The sequence below is a fragment of the Nicotiana sylvestris genome, chromosome 8, assembly GCF_000393655.2.
Source record: "Nicotiana sylvestris chromosome 8, ASM39365v2, whole genome shotgun sequence".
Taxonomy (NCBI): domain Eukaryota; kingdom Viridiplantae; phylum Streptophyta; class Magnoliopsida; order Solanales; family Solanaceae; genus Nicotiana; species Nicotiana sylvestris.
This window is the reverse complement of record NC_091064.1, coordinates 196799677-196824068: the sequence shown is the minus strand read 5'-3', so window position 1 is coordinate 196824068 and position 24392 is coordinate 196799677. Positions and strand designations below refer to the sequence as shown.

The following is a 24392-nucleotide window of genomic DNA, read 5'->3' as shown; positions in this document are numbered from 1 at the left end:
GAGAAAATCACCATAGACCGCGAAGAGGACAATGCTAGCCAATTGAGTTCAAGTGAACTATTGTAAGACACTGGATTCTCCTGGGGTCTAGATATATGGTTTAGAGGAGCTGATGAATAACCAACAATATCACCTGCAAAGAATAGTTCAAATTAAAAATATAGCACCACATATTGAACTAATCCGTATCAAGTGGCCAACTCAGGTGCCTGTTAAGCTATGGATACCAATACAACAGGACCGGTAGAAATTCTGATCAGGCTTTAAGCATTAATTCTAAAAACACATTCTCTCATTTTCCGTACAAAAAAAGTTTGTAGTTAATGAGAAGACCTATCTTTATGATTCGATAAAAGATCCCTAAGCTTAAGCTTGTGGACGAATAAATCCAATTAGGGGAATATTGCAATAGCAAGGGCCACCTCAGAAGCCAATGAAGAGAAACTAATGAATGTAGTAGGGTCAGTTAAAAATCAGGTTTCTACTACAAAAACTCACGCTTTTACTTGCAATTCAAGAAAATATCATGGGATATACGCCCCACAAATTTCTGTATGGTTTTAAACTCATTTCATGCTTCCAAATGTTCTATTTTATGAATCTGTATGAGGCCTTTACCCAAACATGCACAGCTACACGTCTTAAGTTTAACTTTTATCTAAACATAAGCTGGCTGCAATTAACCAGATTCTGATTCTTTCTGATAAGCAGATTCAAGAATGTAACTAGACTTCCCAATTACTGCTCTTGACCCTATCATAATAATTTTTTCACAATCATTCCACTCATTATACAACTGTTTTACTGATTAACCAAATCTAAAGAAGTCCGACAGTTCTTAAGTGTGACCAACAAAGAGAAGATTTTCGGTAGCTAAGAATACCTCTTCCCATATCCATCACGACAAGCTCCAGAATGAAAAAATCCTGTTTGGAAATGGAAGCACATGATCGAAAATTTTCAGAAAACAATGAGAAAAAAGCCAAACTTTAAATAAATTGCAAGATAACAAAAACTCCAAACAATCTAGAAACCAAAAACATAAGTAGTATATACAGAAATTCTAGAGAGGAGAATATACCATAGACAATAGATCCAAATGTTACGACATCATAACCTTAAAAGACTTGTGTCTTATATGTGTTAGACATAGATGGCAGAATTTAACTAGTAAAAAATATATGGCAATATCCATCGACAACTACACTTCATGCACGTAGGTGGAAAATGCTACACTTATATTCCGAATTATTGGAGGGAAGGATGGCTTGGAGAGGGGGGAGGGTGAAAGGGAAAGGGAGCTGGGTGCCCCTACTTATCTATATTTGAAAAACAAAATTATCTATTTACTTAATCCTTCATAATTCAGATGCTACCTTCATTTAATGTCCTTTACTATATTTCTTTTGAGATCTAATATAATGACATGGCCTTAGGGTACCAGTTTGGCTCTCAACTACAGGGTGCAATGGAAGGAAGATGTATCTTTGATATGCTTTCTCTCTCTTTTGTGACCTCTATATGATCCTAAATGGTACCAAGCACACATCGAGAGGGGGCACAATGTGCTAGGCAAGTGAAATGGATTTTCTCCTTGTTTTGGTGATTGAAGATCCTCATGATAAAGCACATTGAAGAACCTTGACTCAGAGAGCCGTTCAGTGTTTTTATTATATCTGACAAGTGCTATGTGATCACCAGTTGTATACTTAATAATGTATGTTCCAGCGACTCCAGAAGCAGACATAAAAATGTTGTGTTTGCAGGAAACACAGAATATAAGATTGCAGTTGGTAAGCATAATATGAGCAGATTGTTTTTTGTTTGTATACAATTGAAAACAATTTTCATTAATAAACCCTTAAAAGACTTTTATTTCTGTATCAAAAATGGAATAAGCAAGAGGCATACAAAATCGGCACCATACAATGGAGTTCAATTCGAGAAGTTCATGTAATTGTCTATAAAACTTGGAACATCATGAGGTGCTAGATATATTACCCCCCCCCCTTACCCCCCCACCCCCCTCAAAACATAAAAAGAGCATTATGGAGTATAAAATAATCTGTTTTCAACACCTTCAAAATCTCTTCCATTTCTGCCTCACTGTTCACATTGTAATGATTCTCTCATTTGTATTTGCTTCTTTCAGCCATTTCCAAATTCAAGCTATAGAAAGAATGACTAAACAACTTAACATAAGAATCTTGCGAGCTGAAATTGAGTTACCCATTACGGCCAACAATTCATTGAATCTGAACTTTTAGATGATTATTTATTAAAGGATCAATTGATTCAATTTTAAACTAAACGCGACCTCTATGGCACTAAGCATTCTATGAGCAAACAGAGGTGATATGTGGTAATTGTTTATGTATAGGGCAGATGTAATATCATAGTAATATGATTTCATGATGTACAATTCCTACAAGACTTTTGTGGAGGCAGAGAGTACAGACCGGTGAATCAACTTTGAAGAAAAATACTTCATTCCATTTCACTGAGATTACATCAGAAGATATAGAACCATATGAGTTATTGCCACGAGTACGTGCACTTTGTTGAGTGGACAGAGATTGGCAAGGGTGACTCTCATCTGGAGCAAGACGGACTTCTACTGCATACTCATGAGAAGACAAGCCTTCAACCTGTTGGAACTGCATTTCAAAGCCGTAAGTGTAAGCTAAAACACAACAACTCATACAACAAGATTCCCAAGATTTCAGACAAAAATGAATAAACATGTTATAGATGAGCCAACTTGTTAAGAATTAGCTGATTCCAACTTAAAGTTTAAATGCCCAGGGCAGAGTATTCAAAAGCTAAAAGCGCCAAACTCTGTCGGAGCTTTAAGCAAAAAGCGTAATTAAAGCTTGGGCTTTAGCGACGATAAGAGCCAATGCAGAAAATAAAAAATAGAAATGTAATGCATTGAAGAATAGTTATTTGGATAAAAGAATGGAAAAACTATAATTAAGCTCTATGTATGCCGAAGTGACCTTAAATCTAGAACCTATGGGTGAAGGTGCTCACGCCTTAACAACACTCGGTCAGATACAGGACACTTTTCTTTATTTATTAACCAGTTCGGTTCGGTAATTTATTCTTTTTTTTAAAAAAAAATTAAAACATACCCTAATTATTCAGTATGGTTATAGATTTAAAATGGAACCTACGGTTTATTTAAAAAACAATATCGGTTTGGTCGGTTAGATTGGTTTTCAAAGAACCAATGACACAACCATAGGCTATGTTCGCACTCCATACTGAAGACATACTTCTAATCGCTAGATGTTATAGAGGATAGAATCTCAACAACCACTTCCCCGGTCAATGTTTCTAGGTAGCATATCACTTAGACCCCAACTACTTCGCAGGACTACCAGTCAAGAAGATGATTTTCTTCTCTCTCTCTCTCTCTCTCTCTCTCTCTCTCTCTCCAGAGCACAACATGCACAAGTATCTCGGTTTTGTTGAATTGTTCAATACACGTCCTCATGTGTATGGTTCAGAACTTTTTCCTTAGTCCAAGTCCATAGAACTATTTTTTTTATGAAGGGTAACAGTGAAATTCGACCTAGGATCTCTGCTTGTTGTAACACAATATTGAACTGTGCAAAAACCTTAGCTACACGCAAAAGCTTTTGAAGAGGAAACACGATTTATTTATTTGTCTTCAACAATTTTATTCTGTTATAGAAAGTTCTTGATAAAGACATGAAATAGAGCAGAATTTACATAGACAGTCTCATGCCTTGAAAGAAGAAGCAATATGCAACTCCACAAACATCAATTATGAAACAGCTAGTAATTTTCTTAATTTCCACGTCCTCTATTAAACACAACTCTCTGAGTCATTTGGTGCTGATGTATTTTACACTTAGCTTTTCTATTAGCATTATCACAGAAACATACCTCTGCCTCTGCTATTATTATTGTCAACATGGATTTGCCTTTTTCAAAAAGACTTCCGTTCAAGTGTGAATCCAACATATTCTTTGCAACAGGTACTTTAATTGGTTTGCTATCTCCAGACGGCATTTTAGTTATGCTAGGTAGGCCCCTGATTTCCGTAGCTCTTATGAAAATGTCCTGACCAAGTTTATTCTGTGGGATAATGAAATAATTTCTTCTGTGATGAACATCAATGATGGACCTGCTTCCTCCAATTGGTGCGACTGCATCCTGCCAAATAAAATTCGAAAAACGGGGATATGTCTGTCACTAACAGAAGGAGGAGGATATGCTAGATATCTCATACACTATCTTATGAAGTACATTTGATTGGATATTTGGTTTGACTAATTTCTTAAATTACTCAAGTAATGTGTCCCAGATATTCTGTAGCATGAAATAAAAAAGTGGTAATATCTCATGTATATGTACAAGTAACAGCAGGTAGACGGAGTGAAATTTATAGTGTCAAGTAATGATATCCTTGAATGTGTGTGCTACATGATGAAGAAATTGATACCGGGCTAGAATATTTATTAAAGAAAGAAGATTTGCCTGGTAGGATTCCTTGACATTGCTCAGATTATTCCAGCTGGCATAAGCCTGAAATATTGTGTTGGCATTACACACAGATATATTTAAGTTCAAATCCCCAGTAGATGCAAGACGAAGCTGCGAAGCTGCACCAGGAGCATTCACGTCGTACTGATACCTGAATATTAAAAAAAATCAGTCTAAATAATAAATCCTAAAACTGAGGTCCTCTAATACATGCTGAACATTCTGCAAAAAGAAGGATTATATGCTAGGCTGAAACCAAATAGCCCCAGCAACTACATCTCTCTGATAAGGACTATGCAGAATGTTGAACCCGAAATATAAGTAGACCTCTCACAAAAGCAAAGTTTGCCAGTCAAACACAGGCATGGAATTCAGAGTAGGAATAATTTGACAAATCATTCTTGCTTCCAATATACACACAATTCGTACTATGATGGCAAGGTTGAAACAAGTTAGTGGTCCAGACCACAGTTATGATCCAAATTATCAAAGGCCGAAAAAAGGTCATTGCAATTGCACCTGAACAAGTATAATATGTTAATTATTGGAAAATGAAACAATATTTGGGCAAATTACCACCAAAAAAAGGGATAATATTTGGCAAGACAAGAAAGTAACTTGCTGTTTGTCCACAAAGTAGATAAGTTGAATGGAGTTAAATAACTTGCATATAAACAGTCGTTCCACAAGCAAGTAATGTATTGATTCATCTAAGAAACATGAAGAGGAAGAGAGTATTTTATACGGTGTGTCATGGTAGAGTACCAGGGTCCCAAAATTCTAGTTTCTATTGCAAGGAAAATATTAATGTAAGAAGCACTGGGAAGTTCACAAAAGTTTCGAAGAAGAAAAACCTCAATAATCCATCAACTGGTTCCAAAAGAGGCTCCCAAGAGTCATACTTATCATTGTATGATCTAGCGGCCAAGGAGAAGGTCGCACTGGAATTCAGATAGTCAGACCTTTGATGTAGATTGAAAGTTATGCCACTGAAAGACACATTACATAGAGGAACCATCTGCAGATCGAGTAGAACAGTAGAGATGTCAGTTGACAACAGATAGACCCTGTGAATGTAATCCAGAATAACAAATAGCATGTAGAAGCATTAAGTCAAGGAAATTTGGAAACTTATTTACATGCTACTACATCAAAAGGTGATCATACATTACTTTTGATATTATAGCAAGGAGATGCCACATAGGAGAACCTTCTAGTAATATAAGTTGAACAGAAAATGTTTTGCGGTTTACATGTGTCTATAACCTAACAGAAGTATCGTCAACACAATTGCTGTTTATACTATCAATAATACACCTAGTTGCGGAAGAAATTAAAGCTACTGGAAAGCTTAGATTACCAAGCCACCATAATCATCAAAGAGGGCTGCAGAGAATGTTCTGATTTCTGCGTCAACCACCATATCATCTGGACCACTAGCCATATCTCGATCAGCAATCTTTAAAGCAAGCCTCTTTGGAGGCTTCTTGAAACCACTGCGAACAATAAAGGTTCCTGACTCATCTCCAATAACCCATAAACTAAATGGCTCCTTCATAAATTTAGCATCAGATGTATCCCAAATGCTTTGTTCCGAAAATTGATCACTGGCAACAATATCACTGCGGATGCATCTTAAGGAGTCAAAATCAGATTGCTTTGGTGCACCTTTACAAGCTATACAACCCAAGGACACAAAGCCTGGAGGAGGCTGAGGCATCCAAAAAGATATACTATCAACTGATCTATGTTTCTTCATCTGTCCCACAAGCTTAAAATCTGAAGGGGCTTGGTAAAGCTCATCACAATCATGAAGTACGATACAAGTATTTGGAGGCTCATACCCTTGAACTGCAATATCACCAAAATATACCTTCCCTTGAGGAATAATAGGGCGCCATATAGATAATTTCTTTCTAGATCCAGAACCTTGATTCCACCAAACTAACCTAAATGTTGCAATGGCTTCAGACCTGCGACCAGAGTTTACAGTGGATGACCTCTCTGATTGAACTGCATGATTTCGACTAGAGGAAGCCCTAGTTTCTGAGCTCTTTGATGTTTCAGAGAAATCTCTGGGAAGCCCAAAGAAAATATGCCGAAGATCATATGCTCTGCCACACAACTCCAAAGTAGTTGGATCTGAAGGCAGGAAGGTACCAATGGAATTATCCACGCGCCAGAATGCCAAGTTGGAAGATCTGGGACAAGACTAACTACAGGTTAGAATACATTTTATATTGAACTGAAAATCATATGTTGATATCTGTAACTGCATTACAGACCAGTAAAATTAAGTACAGGCATGCAAAACTAATACGAGTCGTATGATTAGACTTGAACTTCACTTGGAAGAAATGCACAAGATGAGAACAGATTTGTTTTACCACAGGTGTTAAATACTACTTCCACCTATGATCCCATGAATTAGAAAGAAAACAAATCAAATAACTTCACATACCTACTCATAATGTCAATATTAACACAATCTCTCAGATCACATGGTGAAACTAAAGAGGCTAAGATGCACCAGGCTGACGATATTGGAGGTTGCATCCTTCCAGGAGAGACTACACAGCCCACTGCAACATAACCTTTAGGTGCTTTAGGGAACCAAATGGAACAGGTGCTATCTTCTTCAGATAAACACGTGGTTGTACACAATTCACCATCCTTGTATGAGGATGAGGGCCAAATAAGCAAGAAAGACTCTGGCCTCTTTACTCTGACAAAGCTGGTATTCACAGCGATGATTCCTTTTGTGGGTGGCTTGTCGCTGTTGAACTAGAACAGTTAGTATCACAGGCAAATTTGCAAAGGCAATAGAGAAAATGAATCTGCGGAGATTTACTAACGTTGGTGTCAGATAGTCACCAACTGTTGCATAACCAGGCGGAGCACGAGCTCTCCAGAAAGCATATATCTGGTTAGACGGACCTGTGATGAAACAATCAACAAATGTCATTTTCATCAGTTTAGATCTATCTTATGGATAAAGTAAGTTACTCTGTTTGGATGCACTGTGTCATACTTTTGATTGTCCCAATTTTGTCAAACTCGGAGCACACCACCGTCATTTTCTTTGATGTGGTCCTCAAAAATGCCAAAATATCGTCCTCAACTTCCAAAAACAGTCTTAAGATGCTGAATGAAAAGTTCATAAAAATATCGGAGACAGCCAACTGTATATTTGACTTTCCGGAAGCATTAGAGAACTTCACAGAGGTATCAAAAGGTTCCACTATTCTAACTCCATTGCTCTCCATAGTTAATCCAAGAACATTTGCATTCACATCAAAGGTATCGCCTTTTAAAACAATCCTGGAAACATCATGGTCAAGTTTGTTACATAATACTTTTAAGAGAAAGCAGAGCAAGGGACGACCAGGCGTCCTCAAGTTACACAGTGAAAAAACAATAGAAAGACCAGATAAATTGATTACTTGATAATTTATGAATACAAGACACACCTTTTTATAGCAATTAACTATTACGTAGTGCTCTGTATATATTAATAGGCTTAGTGCCCCACATTGGAACATAGGTAGTATGTACTGTGTAAAGTATATGTATAAAATATAAATAGGGCTCAGTGTAAGGAAATAGTTATGACACATCGCAATAATATTTTCCCGTGCCTATATTTCTCACATGGTATCAGAGCCGGGACAATACCAATTCTTCATATACCCGATGTTGGGCCCCAATTATATTATCCACGCTCCAGATATCCCGGTCCTGAGCATGCGGGGAAGTGTTGGTTTCACACATGATAACAACTACTACTACTGCTAAAAATAACTTGAAATTAAAAGTAATATTAAGAAAAAGTGGAAACAAAGACTTGTACTTTATCCCCTGCATACACCAGAGGCCTATTTTTTAATTTCAACAACATTGCAGTTACGCGAGCTAAATCCATCAGTCATTACAGCGAAATCCACAAGGACTGATGGAAAAAGATGAGGCAAAGACCAATATGAGATTTATTGTTCCAAACATAAATCTTAAGTGTTTAGATGAGGTTGATTCATTCAATTAAACATAGGACCTGAGCAAGCAGAGGTCTTGTATTCAATATCACTGTCACCCGTCATCAAAAAGTTTTCACAAACTTAGCCATAAAAGGAAATCAAAGTAGGGGTAAGGTGTGCGTACACACTACCCTCGTCGGACCCCACTTTGTGGGATTACACTGAGTTTTTTGTTGTTGTAGCCATAAAAGGAAATCAAGCACATGAAGGAATGCATTGCAAATCCAAAATAAATAGAAGTGCTCACAGTTTTAAGCTTTTAGAGGAGGCAATTTACACAAATGGACAATCTTCTTTCTTACACTTAATGCAACAAGAAGGAAATATCATCCCTGTTACCACTAAATTGAAACAAGTAGAGGATCCTTAAGGAGCATGAAGGGGGGTAGTATGAGACCTCTCATCTAGAAGGAACATGCAAAATTGAGAAATTGCGGAGCTCCAAGATTTATTGACACTGCTATATGGGCAAGACAGGCCTCAGCCATCTTGTGATTCTTGGAGATGGGGTTTGCGTGGTGATGGTCTGTTCACCGTAAAGTCCTTTTACCAGAGTATGTTGGTGAGAGAGGAGGCCTCTTTTCCATACTCCTCGATCTGGATTCCTAAGGCGCCCACGAAGGTGTGCTTTTTTGCATGGCTAACAGCGAGGGGAGAGATTTTGACTGCTGAGAATCTGCGAAAGAGGGGAATTACACTTGTTAGTTGGTGCTATATGTGTAAAAGCTCAGGGGAAGAAGTTGATCATCTTTTGTTGCATTGCCCTGTGTCCTCGGCTTTGTGGAGGGTGATCCTGAACCTTTTTGGACCGTAAAGAAAATGCTATATAGTTGGGCTGGTTTCCATAGAAGAAGAAAGCAAAAGGCGTGGAAGTTCGCCCCGTTAGCTCTCATGTGGATAGTTTGGGGGGGGAGAAATAGGAGAGCTTTTGAGGGGATTGAGTCTCCTTTTTCACATCTTAAGAATAGTCTTTTATCTTTGATCGCTTTTTGATGTACTCATATAGCCCCTATTTGTATAGAAGATTGGGCGTCTTTTGTAGAGAATCATGTTCTGATGTAAATTCTCTACTTTTTGATATACTTCCTGTATACGGGAGTTCTCTCCCTTTTGATTAATACAATTTACCTTATCAAAAAAAAGTAGAGGATGCTTAGTCTGCCGTGAACCTCAACCCATAGAAAATCTTGAAAGGAGGCTTGCTTTGCAAATGAAAGTTAACACAAGAGCTCTTGTACACTAGAAAGAACAGATGACAGAACACTCATGATAGCATATTAACCCGATTAGTCTTTGATAACTATATATTAACCTATTCTGAAAACCAAATTCTACTAATTATAGATTTTTGTCCAACATACAGGGTTTTCCCTAAAATCATTGTGAGAATGCACAGGAGAAAAATATAATTATTAACAATGATACAATGAGTATATATAATACATATCCTACTCCTACTACATATGGGACTAGGACTATTTACACATAACTATCTAACACACTCCCTCAAGCCGGTGAATACAAATCATATGTACCGAGCTTGTTACATATGTAACTAATACGAGGGCCAGTGAGGCACTTGGTGAAAATATCTGCAAGCCGATCATTCGACATACAAGGCCACTAGACTCCCCCTGAGCAACAAAACCAGGTGATTGCTCATAAATAAAAGTTGGCCGAAATGTTGCTGGAAAATTTTGAAAATAGTGAGACTAAGCTGAATTCCACACTGCAAAATAGGTTTAAAACACTACCAGAAAATAGAAACTTTTCTGGGGAAAAGTGCATTGTTCACACCGAAAAAAATTGTCAGAATTTGATGTAATTTATATGGGTAGGCTCGGGATCACCGGACGAGTAAGTTGTCCTGAAGAAGTTTTGTCAAAAAGTGGCCAGAATGGCTCACACGTGCCGGAAAAGTTATTGTAGCTCGCTGGAATCCTAGTTCCGGCGGCGCGTGGAGGCGCGCGAGCGGCTTTGTATCGGAGCGATTGACTGGGATTGTCGCCTGACTTTTCCGAACATGTGGTTTTCGCAAAACACTTACTGATGAGGAGATAACGCAAATTAATCTTGATTCGTCAACCGGGAAGATGCACGGTGACTGACTTTTCTATTCCGACGGAACTGGAATTTCTGGGGTTTGGTCGCACAAGGGCCTCGGATCTGATGGTGGTACTGGTATATGCACAGTACCACTGTAGCAGTGATGAACCCTGGGAACAAGACGAAGTTGCCGGAAAATTGCACGGTGATGAGATATTTCTTCCCGAATGTCGCTGGAATGACGCACAACGATAATTTTCTCACTGAAGCTCAAATACCATGTGAGAATGCTTGGGAGAAAAATCCAATTATAACAATTATACAATGAGCTCTATATATAATACATATTCTACTCTTACTACATATGGGACTAGGACATATTCTACTACTACTACTACATATTAGACTAGGACTATTTATACATAATTATCTAACAATCATCATCCTTTACACAGAATAATTTCTTTTTAGTTGAAATTATCATTATTTTGACAAAAATTATAACGGTCCCGCGCACATTGGTAACCCATTTTCATGAGAAAGTTGGCATCACAAGTTCAATCTTCTGGCTTACCTCCATAGCGATCCAAAAAAGAGGATAACCCAATAGGGTCATAGACTCATAAGTAATCAAAAGAGGACTTCCCAACAAAAGCATCCCCAAGTAAGAGGACAACACAGAATGGTACAACAGACAATGGAAGCTAAAATGTCAAATCTTAATATTAAACTACTTTCACCTAGAAAACAGAAACACCAAAAGACACTAAAAAGGGGTAAACATAGAAAAGAAAAGACCACTATGATTAGCGAGTTGTAAATCAAGTTCCCCTCAAAGCTTCAAATGCAGGATACCTTACTTAATGTCCAACACAAAAACAAGAAGCTGATTGAGATATATAATTGCCTCAAGAGAGTATATAAAGGCAACAAAAGGAATTTGTAAGGTGGGTTTACAAATGTCGTGAGCCATCAATTGCCTCAAGATTTTTGGTTAGATGCATAAATATATTTCAAAAGGTATCAGAATCAACCTTTTATAGGCCGTTCTTACTACCGTAAATCTGTATTTAATAAACTTGTGAACTCTAAAGTTGAGCCCCACGTGAAAGAGGGTGTTTGGAGATACATTATTTTTTTTCAAGGGAATTCAAAGAGTTTGAAAAAGATCTTGAGTTACTCTACCAGTTCGCTTATAACTTTCGACTGGATACATAGATTCTTTCCTGTAAACTACACATGATAAGTTAATTCAATCTTGTAGATGCATTACCAAGACTAATCTCGATCATCATAGTAACAAACGAAGGAAGAACTGATGAAGTAATCCAATTTCACGTGTCATACCAAAAAACACTTTAAAAAGTAGCAATTGGTTATTGCGGTAGCTAGCATCATTCACCAACTCATTTGAAAGTATAATAATGTCAAGTATCTTCATTAAGCATTCTTAATCTGAAGAAATTGCATAATCAAAAAATTAAGAGAGCTTGCTGAACACGCCATTTGTCGCCGTCTTATTGATAAGCTTACACTGCTAAAATTCCTCAAAACTAATGGAGAGTACCATTTTAGAAACTAATTCAACAAACAAAGAATCAAGACTCGAACCAATCAACACATAATCAGATAAATCATCAGTAGACTAATATAAGTATTATTCTAGAGAGAAATGGAAGGACATGTTACTCCTCCTCGATAGGCCTATCTAACCAACTACCATGTCCCACGGAAGCTGATAGAGGACTTCCATGCACAAATTGGAAATTCCATGAAACCAGGTAGAAATATGAAAAACATGCAATCCCCAACAAATACAAGTAAAAAAAACAAAAATGGAACACTGTAATGCTTAGCAGAGAGAACCAACCTGCAGAAGGCGTCCAACTGCGTGTGCAATAATTTGTTCGAAAGGGAAGCAGACTCTCCCACACTTCTTGATGTATTATAGAAGGTAAGCTCTGGACCAATAGCCTGCATTTTGTTCTCCATAAGATGTAATTAAAATTATAGCAAGTTCAAATTTCTATTAAATGACTCCTCCTAATTCAATGTACCAGATCATCAACACTATGTTTGGTCGAGATGAAACGAGGACAGGTGGGAGAGAGGGAAATAACACAGGATCGTTATGGTGATCTCCACCACTTAGCAAGGAAGTTAAGGACGAGGGGTAGTTAAAAGCAGACAGGTCAGTAATCAATTTCCTATCGCTTTGAAATTGGACATAAACGAGGAAACACTTTACTTGCCCTCAAGTTGTATCAAAAAGACTGGATCTAAATGAGTAACTCACACCAGAAGAAGCAAAACCAAGAGGTTTTCTCCTTTTTATCCTTCTTCTCCATCATAGTATCAAACATAGTGCAAACAAACTTCACATGCTAAAACAACAAAAACAAAGCAAGATATATATGTTGTATAGTAGAGTCAAATTGCTATCCAGATTGTAGACATTCTAAAGATAAAAGGAAAAGCCTCCGTTGATAAAAATGGCTGAAATTCTTCGACTGTGAATCATGTCAGCAATGATAAAATTGAGAGAAGAAACAAGTGCGCCTTCCATGTGACAAAAGTTTGCTTAAAAGATGCAAATTTTGGGGGCAGAGAAAGAAAGCAGAACTTGGGAAGACCTTGTATTTTTGGTGCTAACAATCCTCATATAGATTAACATTTTTGTCTAGCAGACTTCAATGATACTTATTGTACGCAAGATCTTTTACAATCACTGTTTCCCAACAGATTTTGAGGTAATTATATCCAAACTGACTATGTTGAGAGGACCCATGATCTGAACCTAAGGCCACTCATGGACTGTCAATCTGCTGTTCTTCGTTACTGAAAGGTCTTCATACAACCGCTGTTTAAAAAGGTTACAGCCCTAAACAAACAAATGGCACCTGCTGGAGGAAGGATACATGAACACCAAAGAGCAGCAAACACTCATAAATGACTACCATCAAACCATGGTGTGATTCAAAGTTATATCATAGATAATAAGTGCCTTTAACTTATCAGATATGTGCACAGGCCTCTTAGATTGTAGATACTGAAGGTCATATTTTTTAGAATACTTGAAGAGACTTATGCACATGGCAGAAAGGCCATATATGAACTATGTAGTGTATTGCTTGAAGGAAAATCTTTTACTGGTATTGCAGAAAGAACAACAAAAATAAGAGAATATTTGACCTTCAGCTCAAATATAAACTCTGCAGATCTGCTGACATTAGTATTCTGAGATGGCACAGCATCTACGGTCACTCCAGAATCATCTTCTGATGGTCCTTCACATGAAGCTTCATCAAAGAAGACTCCATCATCCTCTGAAGCAGAATAGCTGCTATTGGATCCAAGTAAAACGCATGAATCCAAATATTTTCCATTCTGAACCACAAAGAAAAAGAAAACCAACATGGTAATTCCATCTCCGTCAAAACAATAAAGCTTCATAATCAAGATTCGTATAAATGAAACATCCGTTTAGAGGACACACCTTGATCTTAACATTCTTAAATTGCAACTTCTTTCCACTTCCAACATAAATTACAGCCTCTTCACTCGGAGAAGAGAGATTTTGTCCTCTCCTATCTTGCAAAAACAAAGTTCCACCTCTGCCATCATATGTGAAAAAGTCATAACTTTCATCATCGGCAACCAAAGGTTTCTGAGGAGAAAGTGAGAGTTCAGCAGAAGGCTGATTGTAAACTGAGTCATTAAGAATAACAGCATCTACAGCATTAGCAGAACTTCCATGGTCATCGTTTGCCAGCATACTTCGAACATTTGGTACAAAGAACTCAACAACAGCAAGCAGAAAATCAAGTGCAACTAGCAGTTGTGGCCTTTGAATGAAGAGAGAAAAAGATGTCAAATTTTCATAGAATCTTGCATCAAGAATAACCATTGAAGGTACGAGTTTCATGTCCTTGTCACTACTTGTACTGAAGGCCATGCCAGCATATTCACCAGCATCAGTCACTGACTGTGAAGGATTGTACCAAATTGTTTCAGGCTTCCGAATTGCCAACCTGAGTTCCTGTTCTATACCTTCACGATTATCCATCACAGTGAAATCTTCGAGTGTCGAAGACAGAAAGCCTTCTCCTGCTGTATTGGATTTGTAGAGAAGCCACAGACCACTTACCTTAAAAGCAAAAATAAGATCCGCATTCAGAATTTGGCAGGCATAAAATTAATAGATTAAATGAAAACAAAGATTAAACATATTTGGAAGACAGTGACGATGTGCAAAATTTATGATTAAAAAAGGGAGATTAATAAAAATAGATATGATTCAAATTCCAAGAAGATCATGAACATCACAGTATGTACACAACTATCCAAAATATTGCACTTCATGCATATTTAGTGGAGATCAATTTACCAATAAGTGACACAATACGTGTATGCTTAACTGCCTAACCAGAACAAAGGTAATATACTTCATGCCGATATGTTCGTATTCTAGCATCTCCTGCTCAAATTTACTTCACTAATTAGACAAAAGTGGCTGACTGACAAGTGTCAAGCATGCAATAAGACCTATTTCCTCACTATGTCTTCAATGAAAATGCATGCGAAAATCAGCAACCTGTTTTGAAGATGTGCCCATTATATTGTCTTAGTGACATCTATTGACCCAAGAAACATCTAAAGACATTGTTCTTTCCTTTCACAGAAGCATGAGATTAACAAACCGGAATAGCAAGATGAAAGTACAATTTGAAAGGATAACAATAATAACAAAATAAACTTAAATAATGGAGTCTCAATTACCTGCATCGTGGCAAGCGATGCATCCCTTGTCAATCCATAGTGAAGACCAAGCTCAACCAGATCAATAGCAATAGAGACCTTGGTTACAATCCACTTATCTTTATCTTCAGCTTCAGATTTAACAGCATCAGAATTTCTCACTGATAAATGTTGTGTCTTGACAGCTGAAGATGATGAGGCGTCATCTATTAGAGGAGGCACAACATTAGGAGTCTCTGAAAGATTTTCCTGCGCACATTCTGCAATTATCTCATACTCCCTGCTTGATAGAGCAGCTTTTAATTCTTCAACCTGAAATATTCAAATACCATGAGATTGGGACAATTTGATCTCCAAAACAACAAAATTCTAGGTAGTGAACGATAGAAAGAACCAAACTACAGTCAGAATTTTAGTATTAAAGTACCTTGATAGCAACTTCGATGCTAGGGATTTGATGCAATAGGTCCCTCAGCGATCGCTGTATAACAATTGAAATTCCATTGACATCTTGGACTATACTTTCACCCAATTCTGAGCCAGCACCCACATTTAAATTGATGTCCTTGACCTACAGGAAGGTAAATATCTGACAAATTCTCAGATGAACTATGTATGGAGAGTAACTTAAAGAAAGGGACAACTAAAAAGAATACTATTATGGTGTCTATCTATGATACCATTGAGCTTACATTGTATAACGCAAGCCAACCAAATTAACAATCTGCAGATATCTATAACTTCCCTGTTTAAAGGATACTCTCTCTGACAAACTTGCACAACCTTTTCAAATGCTATTACATACAAAAATTGAGCTTCAAACAGGTTCCCTGATTGGCAATATGCAAATTTTTGCTTCATGCAAAAAGCATGCAACTTTGACAGCAAAAATGAGATTTTTATTGAGCTAAACTATTTATTCTCATTCTTTGTTAAATTCCCTTATCAGTGTAAGAATATTGTGATATTAGGCCATTAGCAACTTGCATCTAGATCAAAAACATAACCAACGGAGATAAAACATAAAGATCTTACAGAGATTGTTAATATTTCCATGTGTACGGCATTCATTTCACTTTTGCTACCACAAAACCACTGAAACCTGTTTTGGACAGTGATATGAACAACATCGAGCTTCAAATAACTGCAAGAGGAAACTATGAGATCAGCTATGATTATTGTTCCACAGATGTGATTAAAGGGTATAAATGTCTAATCCATAATCCATATATCCCCACAAAACAGATCACATAAAACATGAAGATACAGGAAAAATCAAGGCAATACATTAGACTTTTAAATTAGAGCACTGCTAACAGGTGCATATTTTAACAGAAGAACTGACTGGAAAGCATCATCACCAGAGAATTATTAACTCACTCAAGGCTATCAGTCCTTCGAGGCATTAAAATTATAGGCTTTCTTAGAGAAAGATCCAGCTTTAAAGCAGGCGATCCTTCAACCTCACTTCTTGTAAACCACTTCTCCGAGTTTGTAACTTGATCGTTTATTCTGACAACATCATTAGAACTGTTTGGAACAAGACCCATGAAGTAACTGACAATCTACAAGAAAATCATAACATATCATGAGATCATAAAACACAGGAATAGCCAAATAGAAAAGCTAAAGCTGCATTACCTCTTGGATAAAGCGATTCAAATAAACAATCCGCACTTCAGACAGCTGGCCTATAATGCTGTAATCATAACCCATGTAGTCTTCATCATCAACATTGAATGAACAAAATTCTAGCTGCAATCCACAAATAATCCGACCGATTAGTTCAGAGAAAATTAATACATGACAACTCCAAAGAAGTGTATCAAATGACAAACCAGAAGAATACATAAAAAATCAAGGACAAAGCAAATTTATGCCAGAGCGGCCAATATCACTCAAACTGTTTGTAAGTTTTGCCTGTTTTACTATATTTTGCATGAAATAAGGCGACGAACAGTAAGTATAATCTCTGCCAAAATAGATCAATCTAAGAATCCGTAGATTCTACATAATCTGAACAAGTTTATGTCCACTTCTTTATTGGTACTAATACTTAAGGGAGAGCGAGGCGGTTGATCTAACTCAAGTTGAATCTTGATACCAGTGTTATCAAAAGCGAAAAGTGCAAAAAAACTCTAAGGTCTGTTGGGGCTTTAAGCGCTGTTAGAGATAGCTATGTAAATGTTAGAGATAGCTATGTAATTGTCCCACATTGGAATAGGAGTAGTATCCCCTTTGTATAGAGTAGCTATAAATAGCACCTCTTGTATTGCATCACACACAATATCAATATATCATATTTTCTCCCGTGCCTTCTCACATGGTATCAGAGCTATCGTGAGAGATTTATCGCTGTGCATAAATTCCAGCGATTCCGGGAAGTAAAATCAGTCACCGGAACCCTTTTTTTCCGGCGACTTTCAAAGTTGTTTTGCGTCTGCTTTGTCTCGGTCAGTGTTGTGCACAAAATCCAACACTACCACAAGAGTAGTCACTGTCCGGCGACCAAATCCCAGTGAAAATCTCTGGCGATACTGTAGCTGTCCAAAGAAAATTTTCCGGCGAAGTTCCAACGTTGCGTGGGCTAGGGCTGTGCACGGATCGGATTGGATCGGATTTAGCATATTTCGGATTCGGATTTCGGATTTCGGATTCTGAAAAGGGCAATCCGAATCCGATCCGAATTAACATTGGATTGGATCGGATTTTAAACTTTGGATCGGATAATTTTTCGGATTGTCGGATCGGATTGTCACAAAATTTTTCAACAATTTAAAGTTCATTCGGTGTCTCTATCTCATCTTCCATCTACCAAAACAAACAAAAAAATCAAAATAAAATCAAAAGTTGAAGAATAGAACATGAAATAGACATAAAAGACAGAAGAGAAGAGAAGAGAGGCGGAAGAAAGAGACATAAAATCAAAGTAAAATCGGAAGTTTGAGTCATTGAGACTCTTTTAGTCTTCACTGAAGAGAAGAGAGGTGCAAGAGAGGCGGAAAAATCTAAGTGAGTGAGGGGGTGTGTGAAAAATGAATAAGCATAACCCTAAAATTTTAGTGTGTATTTATATAGGTACATATAATTTCGGATATCGGATCGGATCGGATTAAAATCATACCAATCCGAATCCAATCCGAAAATCCGAAATTTCATAAAACACAATCCGTATCCAATCCGAAAATCCGAAATTTGAAATCCGAAAATCCGAAATAGAGTGGATCGGATCGGATTTCGGATATCCGATCCAAATGCACAGCCCTAGCGTGGGCCACCTTCCGGCCATTTTTTGGCGACGACTCTTCAGGACAGATTATTTCCCTTGCAATTCCGAGCCTACCCATCCAGGTTACCCAAATTCCGACCACTTTTTTATTTTTCCGGCGTGAATAGTGATTTCAAAAAGTTGACTTCCGGCCATTTTTTGAAAAAGTTCCTTCAGAACAGTTGGGTCTTCTGGTAATTCCGATTCCTACCCCTACTGTTTTTATTTCATTCCGACCACTTTGAATATTTTCCGGCTGCAACAGTAACTTTCCAACTGCTACAGTAGTTTACTATTCTGGTTCAGTGTTCCTTACTCTATTTTCAGTGGATTACAGTTGATTATTTCTCTTATTTGGTAATAATTTACAAGATGTCTTTGGGAATTGATGTTTTTGGGTCTAAAAGCATGAGTTCTGGAAACTCTAATGTTATGATTACCTCGGAACCTTTAATGGGAGGTTCAAACTACTTAGCTTGGGCTTCATCTGTCGAGTTGTGGTGTAAAGGTCAAGGTGTGCAAGATCATCTGATTAAACAGTCTAGCGAAGGAGATGAAAAGGCGATAGCGCTTTGGGCAAAAATTGATGCTCAATTATGTAGCATCTTGTGGCGTTCTATTGATTCTAAGTTGATGCCTTTGTTTCGGCCATTCCAGACATGTTATTTGGTTTGGGCAAAGGCTCGTACGTTATACACTAATGATATATCTCGCTTCTATGATGTGATATCACGGATGACAAACTTAAAGAAGCAAGAATTAGATATGTCTACTTACTTGGGTCAGGTACAGGCAGTCATGGAGGAATTTGAGACATTGATGCCAGTTTCTGCTAGTGTGTCAAAACAACAAGAGCAGCGACAGAAAATGTTTCTAGTTCTTACACTCGCTGGACTTCCTCATGATCTTGATTCAGTACGAGACCAGATTTTGGCGAGTCCGACTGTCCCTACAGTTGATGAATTATTCTCTCGATTACTTCGCCTTGCTGCAGCACCAAGTCACCTAGTGATTTCATCACAGATACTTGATTCCTCTGTTCTTGCATCCCAGACAGTGGATGTTCGGGCATCAAGCTATGGAGAATAGACGAGGAGGCGGTCGTTTTGGGAGATCTAGACCCAAGTGTTCTTATTGTCACAAACTTGGACACACTCGCGAAATGTGTTATTCCTTAAATGGCCGTCCACCCAAAAATGCCTACGTTGCTCAGAGCGAGACTACAGGTAACCAGGGCTTTTCTGTATCTAAAGAAGAATATAATGAGCTCCTTCAGTATCGAGCAAGTAAGCAAACATCTCCACAAGTAGCCTCAGTTGCCCAGACTGACACTCCTATTGCTGGTAATTCTTTTGCTTGTGTTTCCCAGTCTAGTACTCTTGGACCATGGGTCATGGACTCAGGCGCTTCTGATCATATCTCTGGTAATAAATCACTTTTGTCGAATATTGTATATTCACAGTCTCTTCCTACTGTTACTTTAGCCAATGGATGTCAAACTAAGGCACAAGGAGTTGGACAAGCCAACCCATTGTCTTCTATCACCCTAGATTCCGTTCTTTATGTTCCTGGTTGTCCTTTTAGTCTTGCATCTGTTAGTCGTTTGACTCGTGCCCTCAATTGTGGTATATATTTTATTGATGATTCTTTTATTATGCAGGACCGCAGTACGGGACGGACAATTGGTACAGGTCGTGAATCAGAAGGTCTTTACTACCTTAACTCGCTCAGTCCTTCCACAACATGTCTAGTTACAGATCCTCCAGATCTAATCCACAGACGTTTAGGACATCCGAGTTTATCCAAACTTCAAAAGATGGTGCCTAGTTTATCCAGTTTGTCTAGATTAGATTGTGAGTCGTGTCAGCTTGGGAAACATACCCGAGCTTCCTTTACGCGTAGTGTTGAGAGTCATGCAGAGTCTGTTTTCTCCTTGGTTCATTCTGATATATGGGGTCCTAGTAGAGTCAGTTCAACCTTGGGATTTCGTTATTTTGTTAGCTTTATTGATGATTACTCAAGATGTACTTGGCTTTTCTTAATGAAAGATCGTTCTGAGTTATTCTCTATATTCCAGAGTTTTTGTGCTGAAATCAAAAACCAATTTGGTGTCTCTATCCGCATTTTTCGCAGTGATAATGCCTTAGAATATGTATCTTCTCAGTTTCAGCAGTTTATGTCTTCTCATGGAATTATTCATCAGACATCTTGTCCTTATACCCCTCAGCAAAATGGGGTTGCAGAAAGAAAGAATAGGCACCTTATTGAGACTGCTCGCACACTTCTAATTGAGTCTCGTGTTCCGCTGCGTTTTTGGGGCGATGCAGTTCTCACAGCTTGTTATTTGATTAATAGGATGCCTTCATCTCCCATCAAGGGTCAGATTCCACATTCAATATTGTTTCCCCAGTCAGCCTTATACCCTCTTCCACCTCGGGTTTTTGGGAGCACATGTTTTGTTCATAACTTAGCCCCGGGGAAAGATAAGTTAGCTCCTCGTGCTCTCAAGTGTGTCTTCCTTGGTTATTCTCGTGTTCAGAAGGGATATCGTTGTTATTCACCTGATCTTCATAGGTACCTTATGTCAGCTGACGTCACATTTTTCGAGTCTAAACCTTTCTTCACAACTGATGTCACTTCTGCTGACCACCATGACATATCTGAGGTCTTACCTATACCGACTTTTGAGGAGTTTAGTAATCCTCCTCCACCTTCAACCACAGAGGTTTCACCCATACCAACTTTTGAGGAGTCCAGTGTTATCCCTCCTAGTTCCCCAGCCACAGGAACACCACTCTTGACTTATCATCGTCGTTCGCGCCCTACATCAGGCCCATCTGGTTCTCGTTCCTGCACCTGACACGGCTCCTACTGCGGATCCTGCTCCTAGTACACCGATTGCACTTCGAAAAGGTATACGGACCACACTAAACCCTAATCCTCATTATGTTGGTTTGAGTTATCATCGTCTGTCATCTCCCCATTATGCTTTTATATCTTCATTGTCCTCGGTTTCCATCCCTAAGTCTACAGGTGAAGCATTGTCTCATCCAGGATGGCGACAGGCTATGAGTGACGAGATGTCTGCTTTACATACAAGTGGTACATGGGAGCTTGTTCCTCTTCCTTCAGGTAAATCTACCGTTGGTTGTCGTTGGGTTTATGCAGTCAAAGTTGGTCCCGATGGCCAGATTGATCGACTTAAGGCACGTCTTGTTGCCAAAGGATACACTCAAATATTTGGGCTAGATTACAGTGATACCTTCTCTCCAGTGGCTAAAGTGGCATCAGTTCGCCTTTTTCTATCCATGGCTGCAGTTCGTCATTGGCCCCTCTATCAGTTGGACATTAAGAATGCCTTTCTTCATGGTGATCTTGAGGATGAGGTTTATATGGAGCAACCACCTGGTTTTATTGCTCAGGGGGAGTCTCGTGGCCTTGTATGTCGCTTGCGTCGGTCACTTTATGGTCTTAAGCAGTCTCCTCGAGCCTGGTTTGGTAAGTTCAGCACGGTTATCCAGGAGTTTGGCATGACTCGTAGTGAAGCTGATCACTCTGTGTTTTATTGTCACTCTGCTTCAAGTCTATGTATTTATCTGGTAGTCTATGTTGATGATATTGTTATTACGGACAATGATCAGGATGGTATTACTAATCTGAAGCAACATCTCTTCCAGCACTTTCAAACTAAGGATCTAGGCAGATTGAAGTACTTTCTAGGTATTGAGGTTGCTCAATCTAGCTCAGGTATTGTTATTTCTCAAAGGAAATATGTGTTAGACATTCTTGAGGAAACAGGGATGACAGGTTGCAGACCTGTTGACACGCCGATGGATCCGAATTCTAAACTTCTGCCTGGACAGGGGGAGCTGCTTAGCGATCCTGCAAGCTATAGGCGGCTGGTTGGTTAGACATTCTTGAGGAAACAGGTGTTAGACATTCTTGAGGAAACAGGGATGACAGGTTGCAGACCTGTTGACACGCCGATGGATCCGAATTCTAAACTTCTTCCTGGACAGGGGGAGCTGCTTAGCGATCCTGCAAGCTATAGGCGGCTGGTTGGTAAATTAAATTATCTCACAGTGACTAGGCCCGACATTTCTTATCCTGTGAGTGTTGTAAGTCAGTTTATGAATTCTCCCTGTGATAGTCATTGGGATGCAGTTGTCCGCATTATCCGGTATATAAAATCGGCTCCAGGTAAAGGATTACTGTTTGAGGATCGAGGTCATGAGCAGATCGTTGGGTACTCGGATGCTGATTGGGCAGGATCACCTTCTGATAGACGTTCTACGTCTGGATATTGTGTTTTAGTAGGAGGAAATTTGGTGTCCTGGAAAAGTAAGAAACAGAATGTAGTTGCTCGGTCTAGTGCAGAAGCAGAATACCGAGCAATGGCTATGGCAACATGTGAACTAGTCTGGACCAAACAATTGCTCAAGGAGTTGAAATTTGGTGAAATCAGTCGGATGGAACTTGTGTGCGATAATCAAGCTGCACTTCATATTGCATCAAATCCGGTGTTTCATGAGAGAACTAAACACATTGAGATTGATTGTCACTTCGTCAGAGAAAAGATACTCTCAGGAGATATTACTACGAAGTTTGTGAGATCGAATGATCAACTTGCAGATATTTTCACCAAGTCCCTCACTAGTCCTCGCATTGATTATATATGTAACAAGCTCGGTACATATGATTTATATGCTCCGGCTTGAGGGGGAGTGTTAGGGCTTGAGGGGGAGTGTTAGAGATAGCTATGTAAATGTTAGAGATAGCTATGTAATTGTCCCACATTGGAATAGGAGTAGTATCCCCTTTGTATAGAGTAGCTATAAATAGCACCTCTTGTATTGCATCACACACAATATCAATATATCATATTTTCTCCCGGGCCTTCTCACAAGCGCAAAGTGCAAATAAAACGTGGGCTTTAATGAAGAAAGGCGCAAATGGAGAAAAACTAAAAATATGTATGTGTAGTCCAAGACTAATATCTATAAGCATGAAAACCAAATATATGGACAAAAAAATTGAAGAAAGTTTAGAATAAAGTGAAATATCAATTGTTTAGTATTGCCTCTTTAGGATTACGCTCATTGGCAAGGAAAAGCATGCCTTAGAGCCTTGATTACAATACTAAAGCACCTGTTATGCTAGGCGAAGCGCTCAACGTGTTTTGAGCCTCGCTTCAGGGTTTAAGCATACTTTAAGCGCGCCTTTGATAACACTGCCCGATACTATTGTGTGTTTCGAGGGTGAAAAGCGCAAAAAGCGCCAAGATAAGGGAAGGGTTATGCAACTGTTCGATGATGCCAAAAGGGGGGAGATAGGTTGTGCTTTTTACTGGACTGTGATATTTATAACCTAATGAACCTGGCCCTTAATGATTAGTGACTATAAAATGAAAAGTGTTCTAGCTTTGTGTTGATGCGGAGCTGAGTTGAAACAGGGCTTATGCTTATGAAAAGCACAAAGTTTGTCATCATAAAAAAATGGAAATTTGTTGGCCCAAGTGAAGTTTGTTTTGATGATTGACAAAGGAACTCAAGCATGAACCAGGTCCATACATAGTGTACACAGACACGGGCGGATTCGAGCATAAGGGATGCACGTGAAGGAGATAAGATTAAGTAGTTATATCTGATATCTCCTGATCAAAAAGTGTTAGCGGAAACGTAAAAGAAAGAACACAAGATTTAATGTGGTTCGGATCAAAATAATCCTACGTCCACCAGAGAACAATTGCCCTTTTTAATATTAACAAAGGA

General features: G+C 38.5%; 1 protein-coding gene across 1 annotated transcript in view; it reads right to left on the bottom strand.

Moving 5' to 3' along the window:
• Window positions 1-24392, bottom strand: part of LOC104225778 (uncharacterized) — a 67337-nt gene that overhangs the window by 6329 nt on the left and 36616 nt on the right. Inside the window, exons 27-44 of the mRNA XM_070153011.1 lie at window positions 16995-17108; window positions 16734-16918; window positions 16389-16497; window positions 15781-15924; window positions 15375-15665; window positions 14092-14742; window positions 13788-13982; window positions 12466-12569; window positions 7547-7836; window positions 7371-7452; window positions 6977-7291; window positions 5876-6716; window positions 5370-5533; window positions 4510-4666; window positions 3916-4185; window positions 2460-2657; window positions 884-926; window positions 12-133 (exon numbers count right to left, since the gene is read on the bottom strand). Coding sequence (XP_070009112.1) covers window positions 12-133; window positions 884-926; window positions 2460-2657; window positions 3916-4185; window positions 4510-4666; window positions 5370-5533; window positions 5876-6716; window positions 6977-7291; window positions 7371-7452; window positions 7547-7836; window positions 12466-12569; window positions 13788-13982; window positions 14092-14742; window positions 15375-15665; window positions 15781-15924; window positions 16389-16497; window positions 16734-16918; window positions 16995-17108 — 4275 coding nt within the window. The remainder of the gene's footprint in view (window positions 1-11; window positions 134-883; window positions 927-2459; window positions 2658-3915; window positions 4186-4509; window positions 4667-5369; window positions 5534-5875; window positions 6717-6976; window positions 7292-7370; window positions 7453-7546; window positions 7837-12465; window positions 12570-13787; window positions 13983-14091; window positions 14743-15374; window positions 15666-15780; window positions 15925-16388; window positions 16498-16733; window positions 16919-16994; window positions 17109-24392) is intronic.